General features: G+C 46.0%; 1 protein-coding gene across 1 annotated transcript in view; it reads left to right on the top strand.

The window, feature by feature from the left end:
- LOC105099170 (aldehyde oxidase 2) overlaps positions 1–22,279 on the top strand; it is a 70,880-nt gene that overhangs the window by 12,736 nt on the left and 35,865 nt on the right. The window contains exons 8-20 of the mRNA XM_010991954.3: positions 545–625; positions 2,424–2,568; positions 3,786–3,878; positions 7,468–7,619; positions 9,214–9,307; positions 11,310–11,419; positions 13,159–13,343; positions 14,001–14,178; positions 15,441–15,533; positions 16,643–16,812; positions 17,401–17,515; positions 19,055–19,177; positions 21,813–21,909. Of these exons, the coding sequence (XP_010990256.1) occupies positions 545–625; positions 2,424–2,568; positions 3,786–3,878; positions 7,468–7,619; positions 9,214–9,307; positions 11,310–11,419; positions 13,159–13,343; positions 14,001–14,178; positions 15,441–15,533; positions 16,643–16,812; positions 17,401–17,515; positions 19,055–19,177; positions 21,813–21,909 (1,636 nt within the window). The remainder of the gene's footprint in view (positions 1–544; positions 626–2,423; positions 2,569–3,785; positions 3,879–7,467; positions 7,620–9,213; positions 9,308–11,309; positions 11,420–13,158; positions 13,344–14,000; positions 14,179–15,440; positions 15,534–16,642; positions 16,813–17,400; positions 17,516–19,054; positions 19,178–21,812; positions 21,910–22,279) is intronic.

Below are 22,279 nucleotides of genomic sequence, written 5' to 3'. Positions count from 1 at the left end.
TTGTACATTGTTGTGAAGATTAAATAAATTATTAATACATGTAAAAGCACTTGAAACATAAGCACTCCATAAATGTTAACTAATGTTATGAAATCAAGTTGTGGGTGTCGGGGGGTGGTGTTTACACATGGGCATGTATGTTTAGAGACATTTTTTCACTTAAACTCCAGGACTTCTCAGAGCTTTTATTAGAGTTTTGAATCCTGACTTGACAGGTGAGGGGATAGTGGTTGGGGTGCAATGGAGAGGATTTCCCAAGCGTACTTGACCTCTGATTGTTTTTCATAGACTGTCTTGGCTTTGTACAGGGTACTGTTTGAACTATTTCATAGAATACTCTTTTCTTTAGTATCATATTAGTGTCAAACCAGTATTTCTTTTACAAGATTCTTATTTAAAAACATTTGATTTGAACTATTTTCCCATCCACGGAGAGTTGAAGAGTTATTGCTATGTTCATTTTGCCTAATTAATGTAAAGAATTACAAAGCTGTTTCCAGTTGAGCGGGGCTCACAGAACCATCTTCTTCTGCCCTTTATAAAGATTTGCACAGAGTTATTTGCGAAAGAGGAGTTCCAGCCCTTGGACCCTACCCAGGAGCTCATATTTCCGCCAGAACTCTTGGTAAGATGAGTTAGGTGTTTCGTGTGCTTGTTTAAATGTCACTGGTTATAAGCTCAGTTTTCTAAAATCATCCTTTCCATCCTGTAAAATTAGCAAATAGTGGAAATGTTTGATCAAATCAGGATGCCTGTCCCTGCCCAGCTCACCAAGACCTGGTGGGGGCCCTGCACACGTCTCCTGAAGCCTTGGCTGGGGCTATTTTTAAAAAGATTTCATCCTTACTCTCATCATTGTCATCTGCAGTGTGTCCCTATTGACTGTCCCAAGCAACCCCGTTTCTCTCAGCTTCTCACTTGGTCTTTCCAGCCCCTCCAGGACACTGACCCCAAGGAGCACTTCCAGGGCCTCCCTATTCCTCAGCTGTCCCTGTCAGCTTCTCTTGAACATCCAGTGGTCTCATTCTACAAAATACCTACTTCTGAAGGGGTTCTGGTGTGTTTATTCATGGATTTAACAAACCTTAAATATTCAGCATATGCCAGGCACTATTCTAGGCACTGAACATACAGCAGAGTACAAAACTCACACAAAGATCTGCCCCTGAGGAGTTTGCAATCTGGTGGGAGAGACAGACAATGAGCAAGATGATTGATAAGAGAGATAGTATGCTAGCAAGTAAGAAGGAGAACAAAATAAAACAGAGCAGGGGTATAGGAGGCAAGGGACTGCAATTTTAAATACCTGGCAAGAGAAGACTTCTGCAATAAGGTAAAGTTTGAGGAAAGTCCTAAAGGAGGTGAGAGGGCTGGCCACAAAGATCCATGGAGGAAGAGCAATCCAGACAAAGGAGCAGCAAGTGCGGGGATGCCATGGAGGGGAGAGCTCCTGGCCCGATCAAGGGACAGAGCACAGGGAACCAGGGAGGTCGGAAACTGCAGGGCCGCGTGGCAGACCATGCTGGACTTGGGCTGCTTGCCTTTCACTCTGCAAGAAATGAGAAGTTGTTAGGGAGGTTGGACAGAAGAGGGGTCCCCTCCTATTAATGTTGTAAAGGGGTCTGGGATTGTTCTGGCTGCTGGGATGGGAATAGCCTGTGGAGGGGTGAGGGAAGGAGCAGTGAGCCCATCAGGGCACTAACACCATCCTGAGAGATGGTGGTACGGGACCAGGCTGCCAGCATGCAAGCAGTGAGGAGTGGGTGGATTCTGTATACATCTGGGGAAAAGAACCACAAGATTTGCTGATGGGTGTGATGTAGGGTGTGGGAGAGAGAGAGGAGTCAAGGCTGACGCCCGGGCTTTGGGCATCTGGAAAGGGGAGAGGCTATTTATGGAGGAAGGGAAAACTCTGGAGAAGCAAGGTATTTTTCCTTTGAGGGGTCCTTTTCTGGGGCTTGGAAGGGGACGGGATAGGAGGAGCTCAGTTTTGGACATGTTAAATTTGAGATGCCTATTACACATCTAAGAAGAGACATCAAGTACTCATTCAGATAGGAATTTGGATTTCAGAGGAAAACCTGAAGATACTAATTTAAGAGTATTAGTATAATTATGATTTTAAGGCCATAATACTAAATTATGTTAAATTAATCTATACTGAAGGGTCAGTGACAGGTGCCCCCTCATATTGTCACTTGTCTCCAAAGAACTACATATTAACAAGTCTTAAGCTAAAGGAAAAAATGTCTAATTATGAAAATTCAAGCATTAGCCTGTGTGTGTAGTGAGTATATTTTTGGGTCAAGAGGACCCCAGAACTTCTGAAATCTCTCTAGAGGAACATACCTCCACCTGGAATCTATCATAACCCAGGAAGACAGCTGTGTACACGTGCACACACCCTTGTCATTTGCACTTAGAGAATGACAGAGAACCCAGAAAAACGAACCCTGACCTTTCATGGAGAGAGGATTACCTGGATCTCCCCTGGGACCCTCCAGGAGCTCCTGCAGCTGAAAGTGAAGCACCCAGGAGCCCCTCTCGTCCTGGGCAACACCTCACTGGGTGAGTGATTACCACAGTTCTCACACTGTCAGAGCCAAGCGGGACTACCTGTCCCCCACTCAGCGCTCAGTTGACAAAAACTACTTTGTAAGGATAAAAACCTGATCCTTCTTAATAAAAATGTTACAATATAATAATGTATTATAAAATGTACTATTATATTGTATGTTCTAGAATTTAATAATTGTATAATCATTTATATAATATTACCATACATTTTATATGTACTACATATAAATGCTAGCATATATACTATATATACTTTTACATATAAATTGTATATAATATTAAAATTATAAATATGATATTATTACATTATAATATAATAAAATGGTCTCTAAAATTGGGTATACCCTGGGAGTAGGCAGTGTAAGCCCTTGAGGTGTGGAGAAAAAGCATCAGTTTCGCTTATCATTTACCTTACCTCATCCTTTTTAATTTTTATTTTTGTTAAATAGTGAGTAAATAAAATAGAGTTTTATAAAGTAAGTATAGGTGTATTAACGATGCACACCCAGTTATGACTCAGACCCAGTTTAAGGACCAGAACTTTACCAGGAACTTTGACTGCCCATTGGGCCCTCCCAAACCACATCCTCTTCCCACCCCTTCCTCTCCAAGGAGAGCCTGAATATGATGTTGGTCGGTCTCTTCCTCATTTTTACAATTTTACTGCATATACTTGAGTCCCTAAGCAATATGTCACTTAGTTTTGCATATTTTTGAACTTCGCATAAATAGACTGCCACAGTGCTATCTCTCTGCAATTTGCTTTGTTCATTCAACATCCCTGAGCTGAGGTTCGCCCGGACTGTTGCACGGAGCTGTGCTGGATACCACCTTGAGTCCAGGGCACTATTTGCCCATCTGTTCTATGTAGCTCAAGAACATGCAGTGTTCTCCACATTTGGGCTCTTACAAATACCTTTATGTGTACCTCCTGGTGGCCACGTGCAAGTGTTTTCTAAGAACCTGTCATCCATTTTATTTCCTATTTTTATATGCATCAAGTGAGTATAAATAAATACAAATACTGGGAGGACATGTCTATAAAATGACTTGGCAGGGTGTGCGGCCACTGCTTTCACATTATACACACTTCCTGCCAGTTTTTGAAGTTAGCATCTGAATATTTTTATGAGAAACATTCAATGCCAAAAAATTGCATTTTCTCTTTCCTAACTCTCTCTAAAATATATACTGCATTTACTTTTCAGGACCTGCAATGAAATCTCAAGGACATTTTCACCCAGTTCTCCTCTCTCCCGCTAGGATTTCTGAGCTGAGTGTCGTGTCTAAAACAAGTGATGGTGAGTGTCAGGTGTTCTTAGTAAAATATCAATGAACCAATCCCTGCACTAAACGTAATACTTGCCAAATAGTCTGAAACCTCCTCATACATTTATCTTGTCTGGCTTGTTTCCAACTCTTCATCATTTTTCTGATGTGAAATTATATTGTTGCCATGAAACTTTACTGTCAAAAGATTTGCACAAAATATGGGGTACTTGAATGATATCATTCAAGACTCCATAGCCACCTATAGGATTCTTGCCTGTAAAAAGCCATGGAGACCCAAAGACAGTAAACTTGCCCTGTCACTTTAATGGGAAGACAGCAAGAGGAAGCCGGCACTATCCTTTGGTTGAATGGAGGATTTTTAAAGGAGGAAAACAGGTGAGATAGTGTCTGACACTCAAATGCTACTTGTCTCATGGGGACAATAGCAAAAGGCCAAGTGAGACAAAGACCTGCCCTTGCAAGCATCCCCAGTCACAACATCCTTAGGGGCCCGCCTCGTGCAGATACTGCAGCAGGGAAGGTGGCACTCACAGAGTAGGAGGGAAACATGCCTTCAAGTTGCACAGCAAATGCATCTTTGGCAAAAAAAGAACTTTATTTTACTCCTTTCCTCATCCCCCAGATCTCTCAGCATATATGTGCAGGTCCTAGCTGCATGCGTACTATGTGCTAAATGACAGACAAATGACTTAATGGGAAAAACAAAACAAAAATGAATGAGTGGGTCAGGAACTTGAATTTGGGATCCAGTGGTAATACTGACTTCCTTAATTTAGGCAGCAAGGAGGTTGACTGAACCGAAAGCCTTAGTGCAGGCTGACACGTAGGCCACCATATGTTTCTGGCGGTCAGCGGTGGGCAGGCGAGGGGCCCCACCTTGGCTATGTCCCTGCCATCCAGGAGTCCTACCTTCCCGGCCTCAACCATCATCAGCCGGACTTAGGCTGTGCTGCAGACCAGCCAGCCTGCCCTTCCCTGGCCTCACCGCACCTATTTGCAACAAGAGGGACCCTTCCTGGTTTTCCCAGCACTGCAGCCTCACAGCTTCAGCCCTGAAACAACTCAGGAAGCACACCTGAGTGCCACTCAGAAAATGAAGGAATGGGCTTAGATTTATCTGAAATCTTAGAGAGAATAGGAAGAGGGCATAGTAAAATGAGTGGATTGCAAGTGTAGACAACTGATGTAAGCAGAAGGTCAAGACAGGAAAACCCTTCCCTTAGTCTTCACCCCAGGCGCCATTTAGCCCATGGCTTCCAAATTTGTCTTTAGCACCACAACCCTGTACTCAAACAAATCTTAGCAAATGAAAAGAAGCTGCTCTGTTTGAAGGAGGGGCAATATATCTACCTTTGAGAGTGCCAGGACAAACGGAAAGTGAACTTGCACAAAGTCCCCAAACTGGCTGGTGACCAGCCACCAAACCACACAGCTCCCACCTCCAATCCAGAACTCTGGTCATTACAGCCATTCCCTGTCCCCCTGGCCCACCGCATGGCCCGTCCAATTGACTATTTGTCATTTCAGACTCTGCAGGCGAAGTTGAGCCAAATTCTAAAACCCGAGGAAATGAACAATGAACTTTCCTCGAGGCTTCTTAAACTTTAAGTGTGAGTACCCTCTAGTGGCCTCCAGGGACATTTCCCAGGATTCCCAAACTTTTCCTAAGGCCCAGAAGAGTGAAGGACACTAGTGGGGGAGGGGTACACTGGAGCCAAATGTGCCCATCGCCACCATCAGCATCCCCCAGGGAGTAAATTTCTGTGAGGGCTTATGTTTATTTAAATTTTGCATGCTAATCCAGATCACACACACGTTTGGCTCAGTATACTTTTTTTTCCTCAAAATCTTTAGTATAGTAAGTTTTCCAGAAAGTCGCTGCTTCTTTAACCCACAGACCCATGACTTCAGAGATGCATGGAGTCAAAACAAATTCCACATCCTGAGAATCAAAGAAAGATAAAGCTCTTTCAACTCCATTGAAATACACAATAGGTTTTGTGACCAAAGATAGAAACAAATATAAATGGACATACAGTAAATAGAATTTTCTTGGTACAGTCTGGCCTCAGTCTGATTTTGAAATCAGTACTTATGAGGACTCAGGCTCTAGAGAAGTCAGTAGGATTTTATTCTCCCCTGAGGCTGAACTGCCTTCTTCTACCTCAGTCAGTTGGATTTTGCAAAGTTAAAGGCCAAGCTCTACTGGAAATCGTGGTGATGGGAAGCAACAGATCATCATTGCCAGGTCTGGGCTGGGATCCCGTGTTACGGAGTGCCTTTGATGAGATGCTGAAGCAGAAACAGAGTGAGGACTCTATGTTAAGAGACATTCCAGGGCAGAGGAGCAGTTTAGTTACTTTTAGGCAAGATTTGCTTAATAAGGAGCAGCTAGTGGTTCCCCCAATCAGTTAGGTTAGCTATGATTACTGAAGCAGCAGAGGGTGGTACGTGGGTATGCTGGCAGGAGTTGGGGAAGTATTATGCCAGGTACATTTTTAATATTGATAAAAATAAAGCTATGTGGGAGGGTGAAATAGTCTCCAAGATCAATCCACAAGAGAAAAATCAAAGCCCAGCTTACAGCTTATTAAAAAAAAAAAACAAAAAAAAACCCAAAATCTGATTAATTGCAATTACAACCCAGGCCTGAAAGTAATGTCAAATCAGACTCTACATGTTAGTGATTCTTTCTGCAAACCTCAGGGGAAGTGAAAGATTAACTTTCAAAGTCCAGCTAAGTTATCTCCTGATGGTTTGGGTGACTTCATTTCTGAAGATTGATCTGAACCCTTTATATCCCAACTACAGAGAAACCCAAAGCCAGCGCTAGTATCCTGCCAATACTCACAAACACGGCTGCAAGGATTTTTAAATTCAGAATTACTTCCTTGCCAGGTAGCAAAGAGCATTGCCCCCATCCTCCTGGATGCTCTCCCATTGCTCCCGCCTCCCCAGCCCCTCCCTGGGAACCCCTGACACCCCCACACCCAGCGACACTCAACATAAACCAGGGTCAGCTCCTTGCAGCACTGTGTCCATTCTGATTGGCTGGTGCCCCTCATGGAACTGGCTGTTGAAGGTTTTGAGTAACAAGTCTACCTATAGAGATGGAAATCAGCAAAGCATTCTTGATTTAGACAATGACCTAAGCAACTGAAAGACCTTTGTTTTTTTTTAATGCCATCAGATTTATCCCCTCTTAATCACAAAACAGCTTTGCATAGCTTCACTGTGGTCAGTCAGGAAGGGTTCATGGAAAGTTCTAGTACAGTGTACCACTTGCTAGTTGTTACTGTCATTCCACTCTCTAGCCCCTATTTTCTTGTGTTCATCCAAAGAGTGTAGACCAGCCCGCAGGCTGCTAACCCTGGCTGCCCAGAAGGACTCCCTGGGGAGACTTTGATGAAGTCCTGCACCCAGAGATTCTGATTTGACTGATGTGGGTGCAGGGCTTCGGTGCTGTTCCCAGTTCCAGAGATTCTCTGTGCAGCCAGTGTGGAGAGCACTGAACTAGCTTAAGGCCAAGGCCCTGGCGCCATGATTACAATCCAGCTGCGCCTCCCACGTCACCTATAAAAACAATTTGCTTTCCAGGACTGACAATAGGTGCTGGCTGCAGTCTGGCCCAGGTGGAGGACATCTTGGCTGAGAGGGTTTCTGAGCTCCCGGAGGAGAAGACTCAGACATTCCGAGCCCTCCTGAAGCACCTGAAGAGCCTGGCAGGCCAGCAGATCCGGAACCTGGCCGTACGTCCTCTGGGTCCATCACTGGGCCCACCGCACCTATTTCTTAATCTCACTGAAATGGTGAAATAGGCATTGGCAGAATCAGTATGCAAAAGGGTCTCAGCAGATTGAAACGACAGGCACAATAAATAAAAGTGTAATATTTAACGTATATTATTTAATAACATATTTAAAAGAAGACTCTACATCAAGTTCAGTAGAATAGACAAGTGGAAGTACAAGTGGGAAAAGAACATCATGGTTTTGTTAATGTCCTGATAAGACCATCAAAGAACCTAATTCGGTCTTAGGCTGCATTAACAGAAGCATAGTACCTGAAATAAGGAGGGGAACCTCCTCTACCCTAGACTGTTCAGACCACAGCTGGAGAATAATGCTCAGATCTAGGAGGCACATTTCAAGGTCTAATTATTTTTGACCTCAGAATAAGGCGAAAGAGATATAGTTAGGTTTTCAAAATATGCACGCTCCCTCCCCTACATATCCTAAATGGTGTACTGGAAATCCTTGGGTTATGAGAAGTTGGGGGAGGATGTGTTTCCTTTGAAAAACTCTTCAAGTGATTCCAACATATTCCCTCCCTCTGTCAAGAATTCTGACTGACACCCTGGAACCTGGTGAGGAGATGGTGGCAGGAGAGTGAGGAGTTGGAAACCACAACAGAAAGAGGAATGGTGGGGGTGGGGACAGTCAGAGCCGCCTTCACATACATCTAGACTCCTGAGAAGAGAGTATGATGGATTCCATATGATCACAAAGGGTCAAGGTTTGACCAATAGGTGAGAATCCAGAGATGCCAATTTCAACTCAGTGAAACAAGAACTTTAAAATCAAGATGCTCATAAAGGAATGGGGGTTCCCTGTCCTCACCCATGTTTCAGCCCAGATCATGGCCACCTAGGTCGTCACTGTGGGTTCCATCACTACATGGGGAGGAGAGTGTTGAGTGGAATGGCCAGTCATTTTCCTGCCATGTTCTGAGATGCTACAGGCTGGACCAGATCCCAGTGGAGTTTCCCAGAAAGATGAAAAGGGCAACTCTCCCTCAATGGTGTGGGTGCCCACGCCTCCAATATGGCCCGTGATAAGTCTGGCAGTTTCAGACCGTGTGAGATGAGGCTGAGATTCTGTGTGCCCAAGGCAGGATGGCATCTCTGCCTGAGCAGGCTGGATCAGGATGGGCCCCTGAGCCTCATTGCTGGGGTTTGAATCCCAGTCCTGCTCCTTCCTGGCTGGGAGACCTTGATTAAGTTTCATAACGTCTCTTTGCCCCAGTGTCTTATCTGTATAGGGGGGATAATGGCACCATCTCCCTGGGCTGCTGTGAGGATCAAGTGAGTAAATACATGAGAAGAGGTTCCCCAGAGGGTGGAACATACCCAATGCTATACAAGTGTTTGTTTCCCTCCATTCTTCAGCCAATTCAAAGCAGCAGGTGGGAGGGGCTTCCCACACAGTCCCAACTGACTCTCATCTCCAAAGGAGACTAAGACGCCTCTCGCCGCTTTCACTACCAGGGAGGGCCAGAAACAGGTGCCTCTGTGGCTAGGGTTCAAGGGACAAAATGACCAAGACTGTAACTCTCTCTCCTTAGTCCCTAGGGGGACATATTATAAGCCGGCATTGCTATTCGGATCTGAACCCAATTCTGGCTGTGGGCAACGCTACCCTCAATCTGATATCAGAAGGTAAGCTTCCCCAGAACACGCTGAACAGCACCTGAAGATGTTTTGTCTTTTTTTTAAGGAATTGCTATATCAGGGGCCAGGTCTCTGGCTCTCAGTCCCCCACAGAGAGCTCAGGCTCCTGGGGGAAGGCACATCGATGCAAGGGGGTTGCAAGTGCTTCCTTCCGGTACCACTGGCCACATACCCCCAACCCCCCGCCCGTACCCCAGCTCAGTTAGCCCGCGTCGGCCAGGGGTGGTGTGCAAGGGCTGAGGCGAAGGCTCTCTGTGGCCTGAGGACTGCTCCTTCCTCCTCTTCATGACCCCCACCTCCGGCTGCTGTGTGAGAAGCCACTAGTCTGGTGAGGACACACGGCAGACACTGTGGACCCCGGAGACAGGAAGAAGGCAATGTCTCATTTTACCTGCTGGCTGAGAGGGACATCCCCGTGGGGCTCCTCAGTGCTAGACCACCCTGTGCCCCTCGTAGTGTCAGCCGTCTCACTGCTCCAAGGAGGCTGATACTCCTGTTTCCTGGGCGCTAAATTTGTGCCAGGCTCTGCTGGACACTTTGCTCACAGCACTTTTCATTTGTCCAACCATCCAGCTGAGGTGGCTTGCAGAGGCGGGCATGGGATGGGAAGCCAGTCTGCCTGATTTCCAAACGGGTGTGCTTGACTCTTCTCCATCAGCCGCCTCCCCAGGGCTTCTAGCCCCCTTTCCATGGCTTTTCCCCCTCCCTCACCCACAACCCATCAATACCCTCCTATGGGTTGACATGGGCCCAGGCACTGGGGTGCAGGGGAGCCATCACACCACCCCACGTGAACTTTGGGGTGCGTCTGACAAGGAATTATATCACAGGCATCATAACCTTCCCTGGTTTGTGGGCTAACACAGTTCCATCTCTGATGGGCGGGAACTAGGGGGTGTTGGGAGAGAGCTGCTGACAGAGGAAAAGCTCTCTGGCCCCTATTCAGCTTTGCATGGGTCCCTCCCAGGAGGGAGGACAGGAAAGGCCTCAGGCCTGCCTGGTACATCAGCCTTTGTACTGAGTTCGCCAGGGCTGTGGTCCAGGATGACCCCAGCTCAACCCCCAAAGACCAGGAGAGAAGCCAAGCTCGGGGGAATCAGGACAGCAAGGACGACCCGGCCCCGCCACGGGGGCATCTGCACGGGGACTAGGACTGGTGGTGCTAATGTGTCCTTCTGCCGGGTGTGGGTCGTTACCTTTGGCTTAAGGTCTCTGTTTTCCCAGCTCTGCCAGAGCCACCTGCAGCCTGAGCTCCGTCCAGCCCCAGTGCGGCCAGTAGGTGAGCTTGCTGGCCCAGCAGCAGGGAGCCAGGGGTCCACAGGGGCTCCTTTGGGGCCCTCCTGCCTCCCTCCCGACTACACTTGCCTTCCAATCGGCGTGTTGTCGCTATGCCTGGAGCTGAAGCCCTGTCACATTCACTGGGCTGTGGTTTGATCTCACCACATCTCCTGTGGAGCCACAGACCACTTTTTAAAACCAGAGGGCATTGCTCTGATCACTATGTGGTGACAATTGGGCTGAATGGAAGTTTTGTGAATTGCTCGCTTTACCTTAAAGGTGTGGGTATCCAGCTTAGAAGCCAGCAACAGCAGTAAGAACAAAAAGCAAATCCAATGATCTGAGCTCTGTTGATAGTGGAAACAAACCCTGTCTCAGCTTAAGTTATGCCCTCACCATGAGCATAGTATTGAAATGGTTACATTTAGTTAACCAGCCTCTGCTGAAAGATGACAACAGGCCTGGCAGGCCTTGGGGGCAGGAGGAGACCAAGTTCACAGAGCAGGTGTGCTAACAAGAGTCAGGGTCTCAGAGCCGCCCCTCCCCTTCCCTGGGGAGGGGAACCGCGGAGCCTGGTCTGCCACGCGCTCAGATCCACGCATCACTTTGTACAGGAAAAGGTGACCTTTTCTTCTCTGCTGCTGACATTTAAGGGTGTAGAAGCATCTCACATTCCTGTTGCACTGTGCAGAAATGTCACTTTCTTCAACAGAAGGCACACGGCAGATCCCTCTAAGCAAACATTTCCTGGCTGGGTTGGCAAGTGCAGACCTAAAGCCGGAGGAAATCTTGGAGTCTGTGTCTATCCCTCACTCTCGAAAGGTAAGAATGCCTCCAGTCGCTTTTGAGAGTTGTTTTTCTCTTTTCATAACTGAGCCCAGTCATCTTTAGAAATCTGAAAACAGATGGAAGGAAAATAAATCTGCCCCGAAAACCTGTTTCCTGTCCGCCGTGGCCTAGCCCGGCCCCAAGGCCCTCACCCACCCTCCAGCCGACAGTTCCAGGTGTGGATCTGGGAATGTTGTTTCAGCTGTGGGGTGGGGCCTCCCCCGCCTGCGGTCCCGCTTCCCTGCCCCCTCACATCCAACATGGACTCTGGGAGGCGGAAATTAAAGTTCTCTGGCTGTGGAATGAGCTTCTCCACCTGACCCACGAGGAAGTGGAGGCTGGGGCCGGGCCTTCCCACTCCCCACTCTGACCACAGCAGGTCAGAGGAACAGGAGCGCCCAGCACAGGATCCATGGGGTGGATGTGGCCGCCCAGTGGCTGCGGAGGGGACCCTCTGTCCTCACTCCCTGTTCCCTGTGCCTCTCCCCAAAACTGTACCTGAATCCCAGAGGACGGTCTTCCCAGAGAGGGGCAATACCACACACATACACACTGTGGTCAAAAGCCAGGAGTCAGCTTGGTTATGCAGGAAATCATATATTAAGTCATGCTTTTAGCCATGAATGATCTTCATTTATTTTTCCTTGGCAATGGAAACTTTGAAAAGTGTTCCCAAACCAGTGTGCATCTGTGTAAAGGCCCCAGACAGAAAAACAGGCGGACCCAAACACAGCACCCTCGGTGGCCACACAGATGGAAACACATCTGTGTTTAAGGCACCGGCCGCCTCTCTTAACCCCATGTCCACACACCAGTGGTCATGGTGCCGAGGGGTAGCGGGGCAAGCATCACCCACCTGACTCTTGCTCCTGATACGAGACTCCCTAGTCCACTGTTGGAAAGGTCTATTCAATGCCTTTATGAGCTTCACAAAATGGAAAAGGGATAGTCTCTACAAATGAAGAGATGCAGTTGACCTCTTTTATACTTTGTTTTAGTACAAAATAAACGGTGCATTTAAAAGCACCGGCATTGGAAAGAAAAGAAAAAGACAAATGAACGTAAATACAAAAGAGAAACAGACTCATAGACATAGAATACAAACTTGTGGTTGCCGGGGAGGGGGGTAGAGACTGGGAGTTCAATATTTGTAGGTATGACAGGCATATGTAGAATTGATAAACAAGATTACACTGTATAGCACAGGGAAATATACACAAGATCTTTCGCTCACAGCGAAAAAGAATGTGACAATGAATATATGTATGTTCATGTATAACTGAAAAATTGTGCTCTACACTGGAAATTGACACAGCGTTGTAAACTGACTATAACTCAATAAAATAAAATTTAAAAAAAAAAGCACCGGCGTTGGGAGGGCTCCTCTATCCTCACAGGGGACCAAGGGGTCTGGAGACCAGAGTTAATGGCACCTGGAAATAAGAGCACGTGGAAATGATCCAGGGTTTGCGTGCAGAGGCATCCTGGCTTCAGAGTGAAAGTGCACAGTGATCCCTTTTCCTTGAGGGGATGGAGCTTTGGGGATGGACCTCTGGGAGGATCTCATTCTCACTTTGAATGAGAAGGCAGCCCAGTTGTCCTCAAATTGTGCCAAGTGCCCTTCGTGTTCCTTTAGATTGAGTCTAAGTGATTAATTAGTGGCACCAAGAAGCAGAAACCTTGCTCTTAGTTTTGACATATCAAATAACTCCAAATGGTTTTTGCCTCCACAGTGGGAATTTGTGTCAGCCTTCCGACAGGCTCAGTGCCAGCAAAATGCCCTGGCTGACATGAACGCTGCCATGCGAGTCCTCCTCAAAGAAGGCTCAGACACCATCGAGGACCTGAGCATCGCCTACGGAGGGGTTGGGGCTGCCACCATCAGTGCACAGAAATCCTGCCAGCAGCTCCTAGGGAGGTAAGCAACAAACCCTGCACACTGATGGTGGAGCTTTGATGTCAAAAAACAAGTGGAAGCTTGGTTCCTGCAAGAGTTGATAAAGCCCTGGGAAGATGGAAACTCCTATATATAGAATCACTGCTTGTTCTTTCTGTAGTTTTGCTGAATGAATCCAACCTTATCTGACTTTGATTAATTAGGTGCTACTCTTTAGGTGAAGGATGTAACAAAAATGGCCCTGGACTTTGTTCAGACCCATTGCTCTTGTACACATCAGTACTCCAGCAAACCTGGGCCAGGCAACATCCAAATGGTACCCACAGCTCCTGATGCAGGGAAGCACCTATTGCTTCCTCAGTAAAGGCAATGTCCAAGTTTGAGTCCTGTCCAGTTCATAATTGAATTGGCCCTGATGGTCTATTTATTTAATGCCTGCATCCAGCATGTTCTGGCCCTTGAACATGCTTGGTTCATGTAGCAATGGAATGGGTCCCATCCTCACACTGCCATGAGGCTCAGTTTTCCTGAAGGGCTTGATTAGATGATTTCCAAGTTCTCTTCCAACTCATAAATGAGACTCTGGGGTCTCTAACCCGTCAGCATCCGGTATCTAGCACACGCCACATCATTGACACTGCTCTTTGACTGGTCCCTTCCTGCCTCCAACCCTACCAGGCGCTGGGATGAGCTGATGCTGGATGAGGCTTGCAGGCTGCTCCTGGATGAAGTCTCCCTCCCAGGCTGGGCTCCAGGGGGGAAGGTGGAATTCAAGAGGACTCTAGTGGTCAGCTTCTTCTTCAAGTTCTACCTAGAAGTTCTGCAGGAATTGAAGAAGCTAGTAAAGCTGTCCTCGGTGTCTGTAAGTGCTCTGGCTTTTATGTGCTCTTGGCAGCCATAGGCTCCTAACCATCCTGCTGCTTTTGCAAACTGTCTCGTGGGCAGCCTGTCAGTTCCCAGACACTCTTTCTTCAGGGGTTCAGCCCTGAATGGCTGCTGTGTGAGGCTCAGGATGCCAGGCTGTCTTCAGTCAGCAGATGTTTACCACATGGGAAACAGGATGGGGCCCCTGTCTCCCATGTGCAGTTTTTTTCCTTTTAAAATCAACTGTATTAAAATAAAATTAGACAATAAAATGTACCTATTTAAATTCAGAGAGTTTTGACAAATGTGTAAACTGATGTAGCCGCCACCTCAAAGTTCTCTCAAGGTGGAGACCATTTCCATCACCCTCAAAAGTGCCCTTCTGACCCTCTGCTGGCAACCCTCCCACCTCTGCCCCCAGGCAACCCCTGATCTGCTTTGGGCACTATAGATTAGTTTTGCCTATTCGAGAATTTTACATTCAATATGAAATGTAAAATAAATTTTATTTTTCAGAAATACTAAAACATTTACATGCTAATATTTAAGCAGCTTCTCTCCAGAATTTCTGATTATAAACTTCTGGAGTAAGTGACCAAAGTGAAACATTGTCTCGCTCCCCTCCCCTCCCCTCCCCCGACCACGATTACAGCTGTCACCCTACCTTGCACCTCTGTTCCGCCGCCACATCCCATCCCAACAGCCCAGTGTTCCTAAAGTGTCTGGCTTTCACTCGCTCAGATGGAGACCCTCACAAACCACATTTACAGAATAATTCTTGCCACCACTGAATTTCTGAATCAAGACACTCGATGTGTTTCAGTGATGCCCAGAGAGCCTTCCCAGTTTGACAGCTCTCCCAGAAAAGCTGAGTTGCTGAGGAAAACCGTCAGGATTTGGGCTCTTTTGTGTACAGTGAGCTCCAGCTCATTCTGGAATAGCTTCTCCAGCCCCAAATTTCCTTGCTTGTCCTCCTGCCTCTGCTCAGCTCGCTGACTGGCCTCTCCCTCCCCAGGCTGACTTGAGGGTCAGATTCACCCATTCAGCCTAGGTCTGCTGTAGGTGGAAAGGGAGGGAGGGCAGGATGCATTCACAGGAGTGAACTCCAGGGAAGCGACGTGGATTTGGGTTACCCGGGCTACCTGAACCTCATGGTTGCTTGGCTGCTTCAGCCAAGTCACTTTCACGTGAATCAAAGCCCAGTTTAATCATAGACTAATCAGTTTATCTTTATTGTTTTGCATCATCTCTCAGGGCAGCTGCCGTTATCCTGAAATTTCAGACCGATTCCTAAGTGCCCTAGAAGACTTCCCAGTCGCAGTACCCCAGGGAGTCCAAATGTACCAGGTCAGTGAATTTAATTTAATGGAAACCTAGAAACTAAAAGACAGCTGCAGCTATGGGGACAAGCAAGCAGTTCGGAGTTGCAATCTTCCCTTCTGACTTTCTAGTTTTTGCTACTATGTTGGCCCTTTGCTTAGACCGAGTGTGGGAGAGGCTGGATCTAAGACCAGGCCTGCGCTGCCTACCGCAAGGCGCACTGAGGGCTGAACCAACCGGAAGCAGTTTGACCATCTGACTAATAATCAGTAGTCTCTTCAAACTCATGTTCTTTGGGGATTTGTTTGGAGAGTAGGTAAGCCAGGCCTGGGGGAAGGACAGAGCAGGACAGTGGCAAAGTCCAGCCTACGGCCCTGATTGCAAATGTTTAACCTCCAGTCAGCAAAACAAGGGCCCTGCAAGCACCTGCACCTTCTCTTCTTGAAGGACAATTCAGAAGGAATCTATTACTGTCTATTAGAGCACAAGTCCTCCCACCACCGCATCTCCACACACACAGACCTTCCCTGAGAAGAGTTCCAGAACAAGCACTTTCTACATCGCATTGTACTCCCAGTGATAGGAGTGCCACCTACAAGGGCAGCCAAGGCACTTTAGGCCAGATCTGAGTGGACTTCCTTGCCCTGTGCCCCTCCCCATCCCCTACCAGAGGCCCTGCTCAAGCTGATAAGCAGGTTTGGGGCTTAGATTTTGGTCCCCCACCCTCAGGAGTTACATCGCTTTAGGCCTCATTATCATAATCACTTTATGGGTGAATGGGCTGATCACTGGAATGGTAAGAAAGAAAGACAGGGAGACCCTCTGAACTCCGGAAGAAAGGGGTCCGGGGATACCTCTTGGAAAAAGATGCCAAAAAGAGAAGCCGGGCGCCCCTTCACCTGTTTCACAGTTTTGCCAAAACCTTGGCCCCGTCTAAAGCATTGCCACATGACTGAAATGACAGTTCCCCAGTCTACTTACAGCATTAAATTGTCACGCTCATCTGACCCACTCCAGTGTTTGTTGCCTGAGGGCGACCATCTGGTTTCTCAGTCCTGAATCAGGAGTGTTGGTGATTGGCCAGGCCACTTCTGAAGATTGAAGTTTTCCAGGGAAACTCTTGTCTTCCTCTGTAGAGTGTGGATTCTCACCAACCCCTCCAAGATCCAGTCGGACGCCCCATCATGCACCTATCAGGTCTTAAACATGCCACAGGTGAAGCCATATTTTGTGATGACATCCCTATGGTGGATAAAGAACTTTTCATGGCTTTGGTGACCAGTACCAGAGCCCATGCAAAAATCATGTAAGTAAATGAAAAGCTTTCAAAAAGCCTTTTAAAAGCACACTTGGGGATTCCCTTGGAGGAGTGTGACCATTCTCCTGAAATGTCTTAAGCCCAAACCTAAAATGGAAAGAATAAAGAAAAGGTCACCAGCCCCAGAAGGAGGAAGGGAGACTACCTGGAAATGACCGTCATGAAAGAGAGAACAAAAATCACAGTTATGGGCCATGGCTTTCATTCTAACCTCACAACCCCTCATCGTCCCACTGCAGCCTCAGCTGTGGCTCAGAGGAGTAACTCTGAGTGGGACTGATATTCAGCTGGTGATGAAACATGGAACTGCTTCACTGCTGAATGGTAAATGGCCACCGTCCTGAGCTTCCTAAGGTTACCCCTTGCCACAGCCACGCTGGCCCCTCCCAGCAGCTACCATGTTACCCCTGGCCCAGCAGGGGGCCTCCTGGGCCCTGCTGTATGGCAGGTCATCTCTGATGGGTCAGAGTCTATGGTGGACCAGTGTTATATATATCTCGATTCTTACCCATCCCTCAAGTTTAGGTCCCTCAAAGCTTGCTGATGTCTACTTCCTAAATAATTCTCTTTTTTCAGATCAGTGGATTTCTCTGAGGCCCTTGAACTACCCGGGGTGGTTGATGTGGTAACAGCTGAGGACATTCCAGGCACCAATGGTGCCGAAGACGACAAATTGTTGGCTGTAGATAAGGTGAGGTACAGAACATGCCTTCCCACGTGACTGTGTGCAGATCATCACCGAGAGACCACCTCCAGGCAGCTTTCCATCGCCCCCTAGCCCTCTCCGTTGCCAATTCTTCTAGCTTCTCTCTACCCCTAACCTTTATTCAGATAGATCTGCTCTTCTGGAATCAGAAAATAATATCGCAAAAAGAAAATTCGTTACAGAAAAATAAGTCCCAGTTTTCCCACTGTGTGCTCTTGAGTCAATTTACTCTTATTTGGAAAATAAATGGAGGAACTGATGTGTATCAGGATAGAGAAATCTAGAAAGGAGAGTACAAATATACAGCCACTCCCTGTCATTTACGCTGAACTCCCCTTCTCCTCGCCGCCTCCCACTGACCTTCACATACTCCGTTTTTAATAGTTACTCGTGTCATCTTTGATCTTTTCATTCAGTTCTACAATCATTCACTGAGCACTTGCTTTTGGAGCCAGACTACCTTGGCTCATGTTCTTGCTCACCGCTCACGAACTGTGTATCATCACCTGTAAAATGGTATAGTGATGCCTGCAAAATACCGCCACCTGTAAATGGGAATAATCATAACACGCACTTCATTGTGTTGTTGTGAGATTTAAATGAGCTAATACATGTAAAGTGCTTACAACACTGCTTGGCATGTGAACACTCTCAGTTGGTGTTAGCTACTCTTGTCACATCCCAGTGAGTGTCACACAGACTGTGTCTCCTCCAGCCATGGAACAAATCATTATTCTTTCGGTTGAACTCCAGATGAAGAGGTTGGCTATTACTTAAGAGCTATATTATCTGCTCGGGCCGCCATAACAAAATACCACAGACTGGGTGGCTTAAAAAACAGAAATTTCTTTTCTCACAGTTCTGGAGACTAGAAGTCCAAGATCAAGGTGTTGGCAGGTTTCTCCTGAGGCCACTCTTCCCAGCTTGCAGATGGCCTCCTCCTGTGTTCTCACATGGCCTTTTCTCTGTGTATGAGCCTCCCTAGTGGCCCTCGCTCTTCTTAGAAGAAGACCAGCCATATGGAATTAGAGCTTTACCACTGTGACCTTGTTACCTTAATTAGCTTTTTAAAGGTCTTATCTCCAGGAACAGTCACATTGAGGGTTAGGGCTGCAACATACGAATCTGGGGATTGTGGAGGGAAACACAAGAATTACATTGTACAAAAAAAAAAAAAATACTTTCCTTATCTTTAAACTCCAAAATGACACCATAAAGGCAACACGTATGAACCGACCTTGACAGAGGACACAGCAGATGCAGGTCACAGCCAATCTCACATCCATGCTGGGGCTTACATTCACTTAGTAAAATGGCCAGTGGAATGATCTGTATTATTTGAATTAATTTTTTAATTAAAATTTAAAAGACTTCTTTTTTAGCCAAGCACATGTAGTCGAAGGTGACTCCAATGTCATTCTCACTCTTCACCATGATAACCAAGACACCAGCTGTTGGTAGGTTGGCGCTCACAGTACTTCTGCCCAGAATTTTCTACCTGCCTCACGCATGTACTTTCCGCAGGTCCTTTGTGTGGGCCAGATCATCTGTGCCGTGGTTGCAGGATCAGATGTGCAGGCCAAGCGTGCAATTGAAAAGATAAAGATAACCTATCAAGACCAGGAGCCGGTAATCTTCACCACCCAGGTAAGCAGGCTGCCTGGTCTCTCCTGGAAGAGTGACTTGTGGAATCACAAGTCACTTCATAAACTTCTTAATATGAGACTAAGCCCATGCTTTACTTTGTTCTTCTCACTGGTTTGCTCTGGAAAAATCCTCTTTGTCCGAAAGATAATTACTTATATGAATTAAAATTGGCTTTGGCTCCAAGAAACAGGAAGAAAAGTAGAAGTTTCTTTCCCTCTCACATTCAGAAAGTCTACAAATGGTGGGTCCCAGGCTTCGGGGGGGTTCTGATGTCAGGGGTCTCAGCCCCTTGCAGCTAGCTGCTCCGTCCTGCATGGTTTCCAGTCTCCAGGTCACACTTTGGTCCACAATGGCTCCTGAAGTTCTGGCCATGAAGTCAGCAGAGAGAATGAGATGACAAAGAAGAGCATGTCCCCTCCCTTTAAGGACACTTCCCAGAGTTGCACATAACCTTCCTACGTCTCGTGTGTTAGAACCTAGTCACATGCCACACCCAGCACACCTGGAAAGGGGAGCTGGGAGATGCAGGTTTCATCCTAGGTGGCTAGGTATGCATTAGAAGTTGGGGATTCTATTACTTGAGGAAAATGGTGATTACAGTTATTGGGAACAATAATGTTTTCAAGGTGGAGCCCCGAAGCAATGCGACTATCGTGATGGAATGCTACAGAAATTCCCATTCTCATTTCTGGGTCTAGATGATGGAATGCAGATGCTGCTTCCAACAAAAATAATGAATTTAGATTAGAAAAGCCAGGTGTGGACTGGGGTTTGCAGGTCCTAACTCAATAAAGGACAAGTTCATAGCAATTGAGTTGAGAAAAACTTACTTCTTTGTGAAAGAAAATAAAAAATTTTCAAAGGGCTTGGTGAACCATTTGAGCCTTTTTGAAATATGTCTAAAAGGTACAACTTGGTCAATATTCAAAGTGTTAAAAAGGTCACTTTGTAAGATTAAATGAGTTGATATGTTTAAAGCACTTAGAACAGAACTGGCACCTAGTTAGAGCTCACTAAATATGGCATATGTTATAATAAGGTTATATACCCATATGACACATTTGTGTTGTATTCTGCAACATTGCAGAACTAATTTATTTTAGGAATTTTTTTAAATACATTCCTTGAGGTCTTCTACATGGACAATCATATCATCTGCAAATAGAGAGGTTTTTTTTTTTTTCTTTCTAATCTTTATACCTTTTATTTCTTTTTCTTGTCTTTTTGCAAGGGCTAGAACTTCTTGCACTATGTTGCATGAAAATAGTGAGGGTGGGGGAAAAAAGAGAATGGTGAGGGTGGACAATTGTCTTGTTCCCAAACTTAGAAGGAAAGCATTCAGTCTTTTACCATTAAGTATAAGAAATGAATATATGTATGTATGTGCATGGCTGGGACGTTGTGCTGTACACTAGAAATTGACACGTTATAACTTACTGTACTTGAATTAAAAAGATCATTGTTGGCCATTAAAAAAGTATGATGTAAGCTATAGGCTTTTTTTTTTTTTAACATTGTTTGTTGAGTTACAGTCATTTTACAATGTTGTATCAAATTAGCTATAGGCTTTTTAATACATGCTTATTCAGTTTAAGGTCATTCCCATCTATTCCTAACTTACTGAGAGTTTATTATGATTGTGTGTTGGATTTTGTCAAATGCTTATTCTATATCAAGGAATATGATCAGTGATTTTTCTTCTTTAGTCTGTTGATATGTTGGATTACCTTGCTTGATTTTTGAATGCTGAAATAGCTTTGCACAGCTGGACAAATCCTATGTGGTCATGGTCTTTCACCAAGTAATTATAACTTAAGCTTAAATGTATCAGTAAAGATGTACTTAATTGTTTAAAAAAAGAAAGAAAGAAAGAAAAGAAAAAGGAAGCTGATGGACTTAAGGCCATTGGCGAGTACAATGCAGGAGACAGGTGCCATTGTGAAGCATGGAAAACACCCGGGCCTAAAGGCTAAGTGAGGATCAGCTGTCAGAAGGTCAACCCTCAGAACCTCAGAATGAGATAGCTTCTGGTCTTCATATGTGAGTCAGGTCATGTTATTTTTGGAAAAAAAAAAAAAAGATCAAAGAGCTAGAAAGGCCCTTATGAGATGTACCAAATATGCAAAGAAATGAGCAAACTTCCTACCGTTTCTGTTGGACTTTATTGCCTCAGAAATGCGTTAGGACTTGAATCTTCCCCCTCAGCACAGTCTCATTCCAGTACAAGACACAGGTCTGATACAAGTATTTTTCTTCAGGGAGAGGGGAGAAAGGGCAGGCCCCGAACCACACTCATTCTGCATTTGGACCCCTCACCTGTTCCCTGGAGAGCCACACTAAAAATGAGAAATGAGTAGTTACCATCCTGGACCATCCTAGTGTCCCCAGACCTCAGTTCTTAATGTTTCTCTAATCCTCATTGGTTTTCTCTCTACGTAGAAGGCATTTCCTCTGACATCTCATCCCTGCGGCAAGTCTGCTTCTCTGCTACTCACTTGCCTGACACCTTCCATGTGTCCTAGCAGATGGCTATTTTCAGGAGTTTACTGGCTTTTGAGTAAGAAAAAATTTCCAGTAAAAGAAAACAATAAAAAGAATTGGCTTTGTGGGGTTTTTTTTTTTTCCTGTTACTCAGGATGCCATAAAACACAATTCATTCCTCTGCCCTGAAAAAAAACTTGAACAAGGAAACATTGAGGAGGCATTTGAAAAAGTCGATCAAATCGTTGAAGGTAAGTGACCCAAGATAGTTCATAGAATCTTTGTGTGATTCTATTCTGACGCAGACATTGAGAGCATGTGATTTCCTCTCAGAAAGACCATCTTCTAAAGTCTTGGCACTTTGCCAAAGTTCTCTCCTGTCGCTTCCTTTCAAGTTGTGTGGATGTTGCTTGGAGGGTGGAAGGTACAGAGCAACAGAATAGAAAAAAAAAATCCTAGGACTTTGATTGGTCAAGGGCAGAGTGAGGCATGGAAGCAGACACTTTCAACTTGCTATCCAGAACCGCAGTCTCTGAAAGAGATGGCCTCAGTTGTCACAGGACAGATGCCTCATCCAGCAGTCCCTTGGTCAAGACAAATCCAGCTGGCCAGGCCACGTCT

The sequence above is a fragment of the Camelus dromedarius genome, chromosome 4 (assembly GCF_036321535.1).
Source record: "Camelus dromedarius isolate mCamDro1 chromosome 4, mCamDro1.pat, whole genome shotgun sequence".
NCBI lineage: Eukaryota > Metazoa > Chordata > Mammalia > Artiodactyla > Camelidae > Camelus > Camelus dromedarius.
This window is presented reverse-complemented; position numbering and strand designations above follow the sequence as displayed.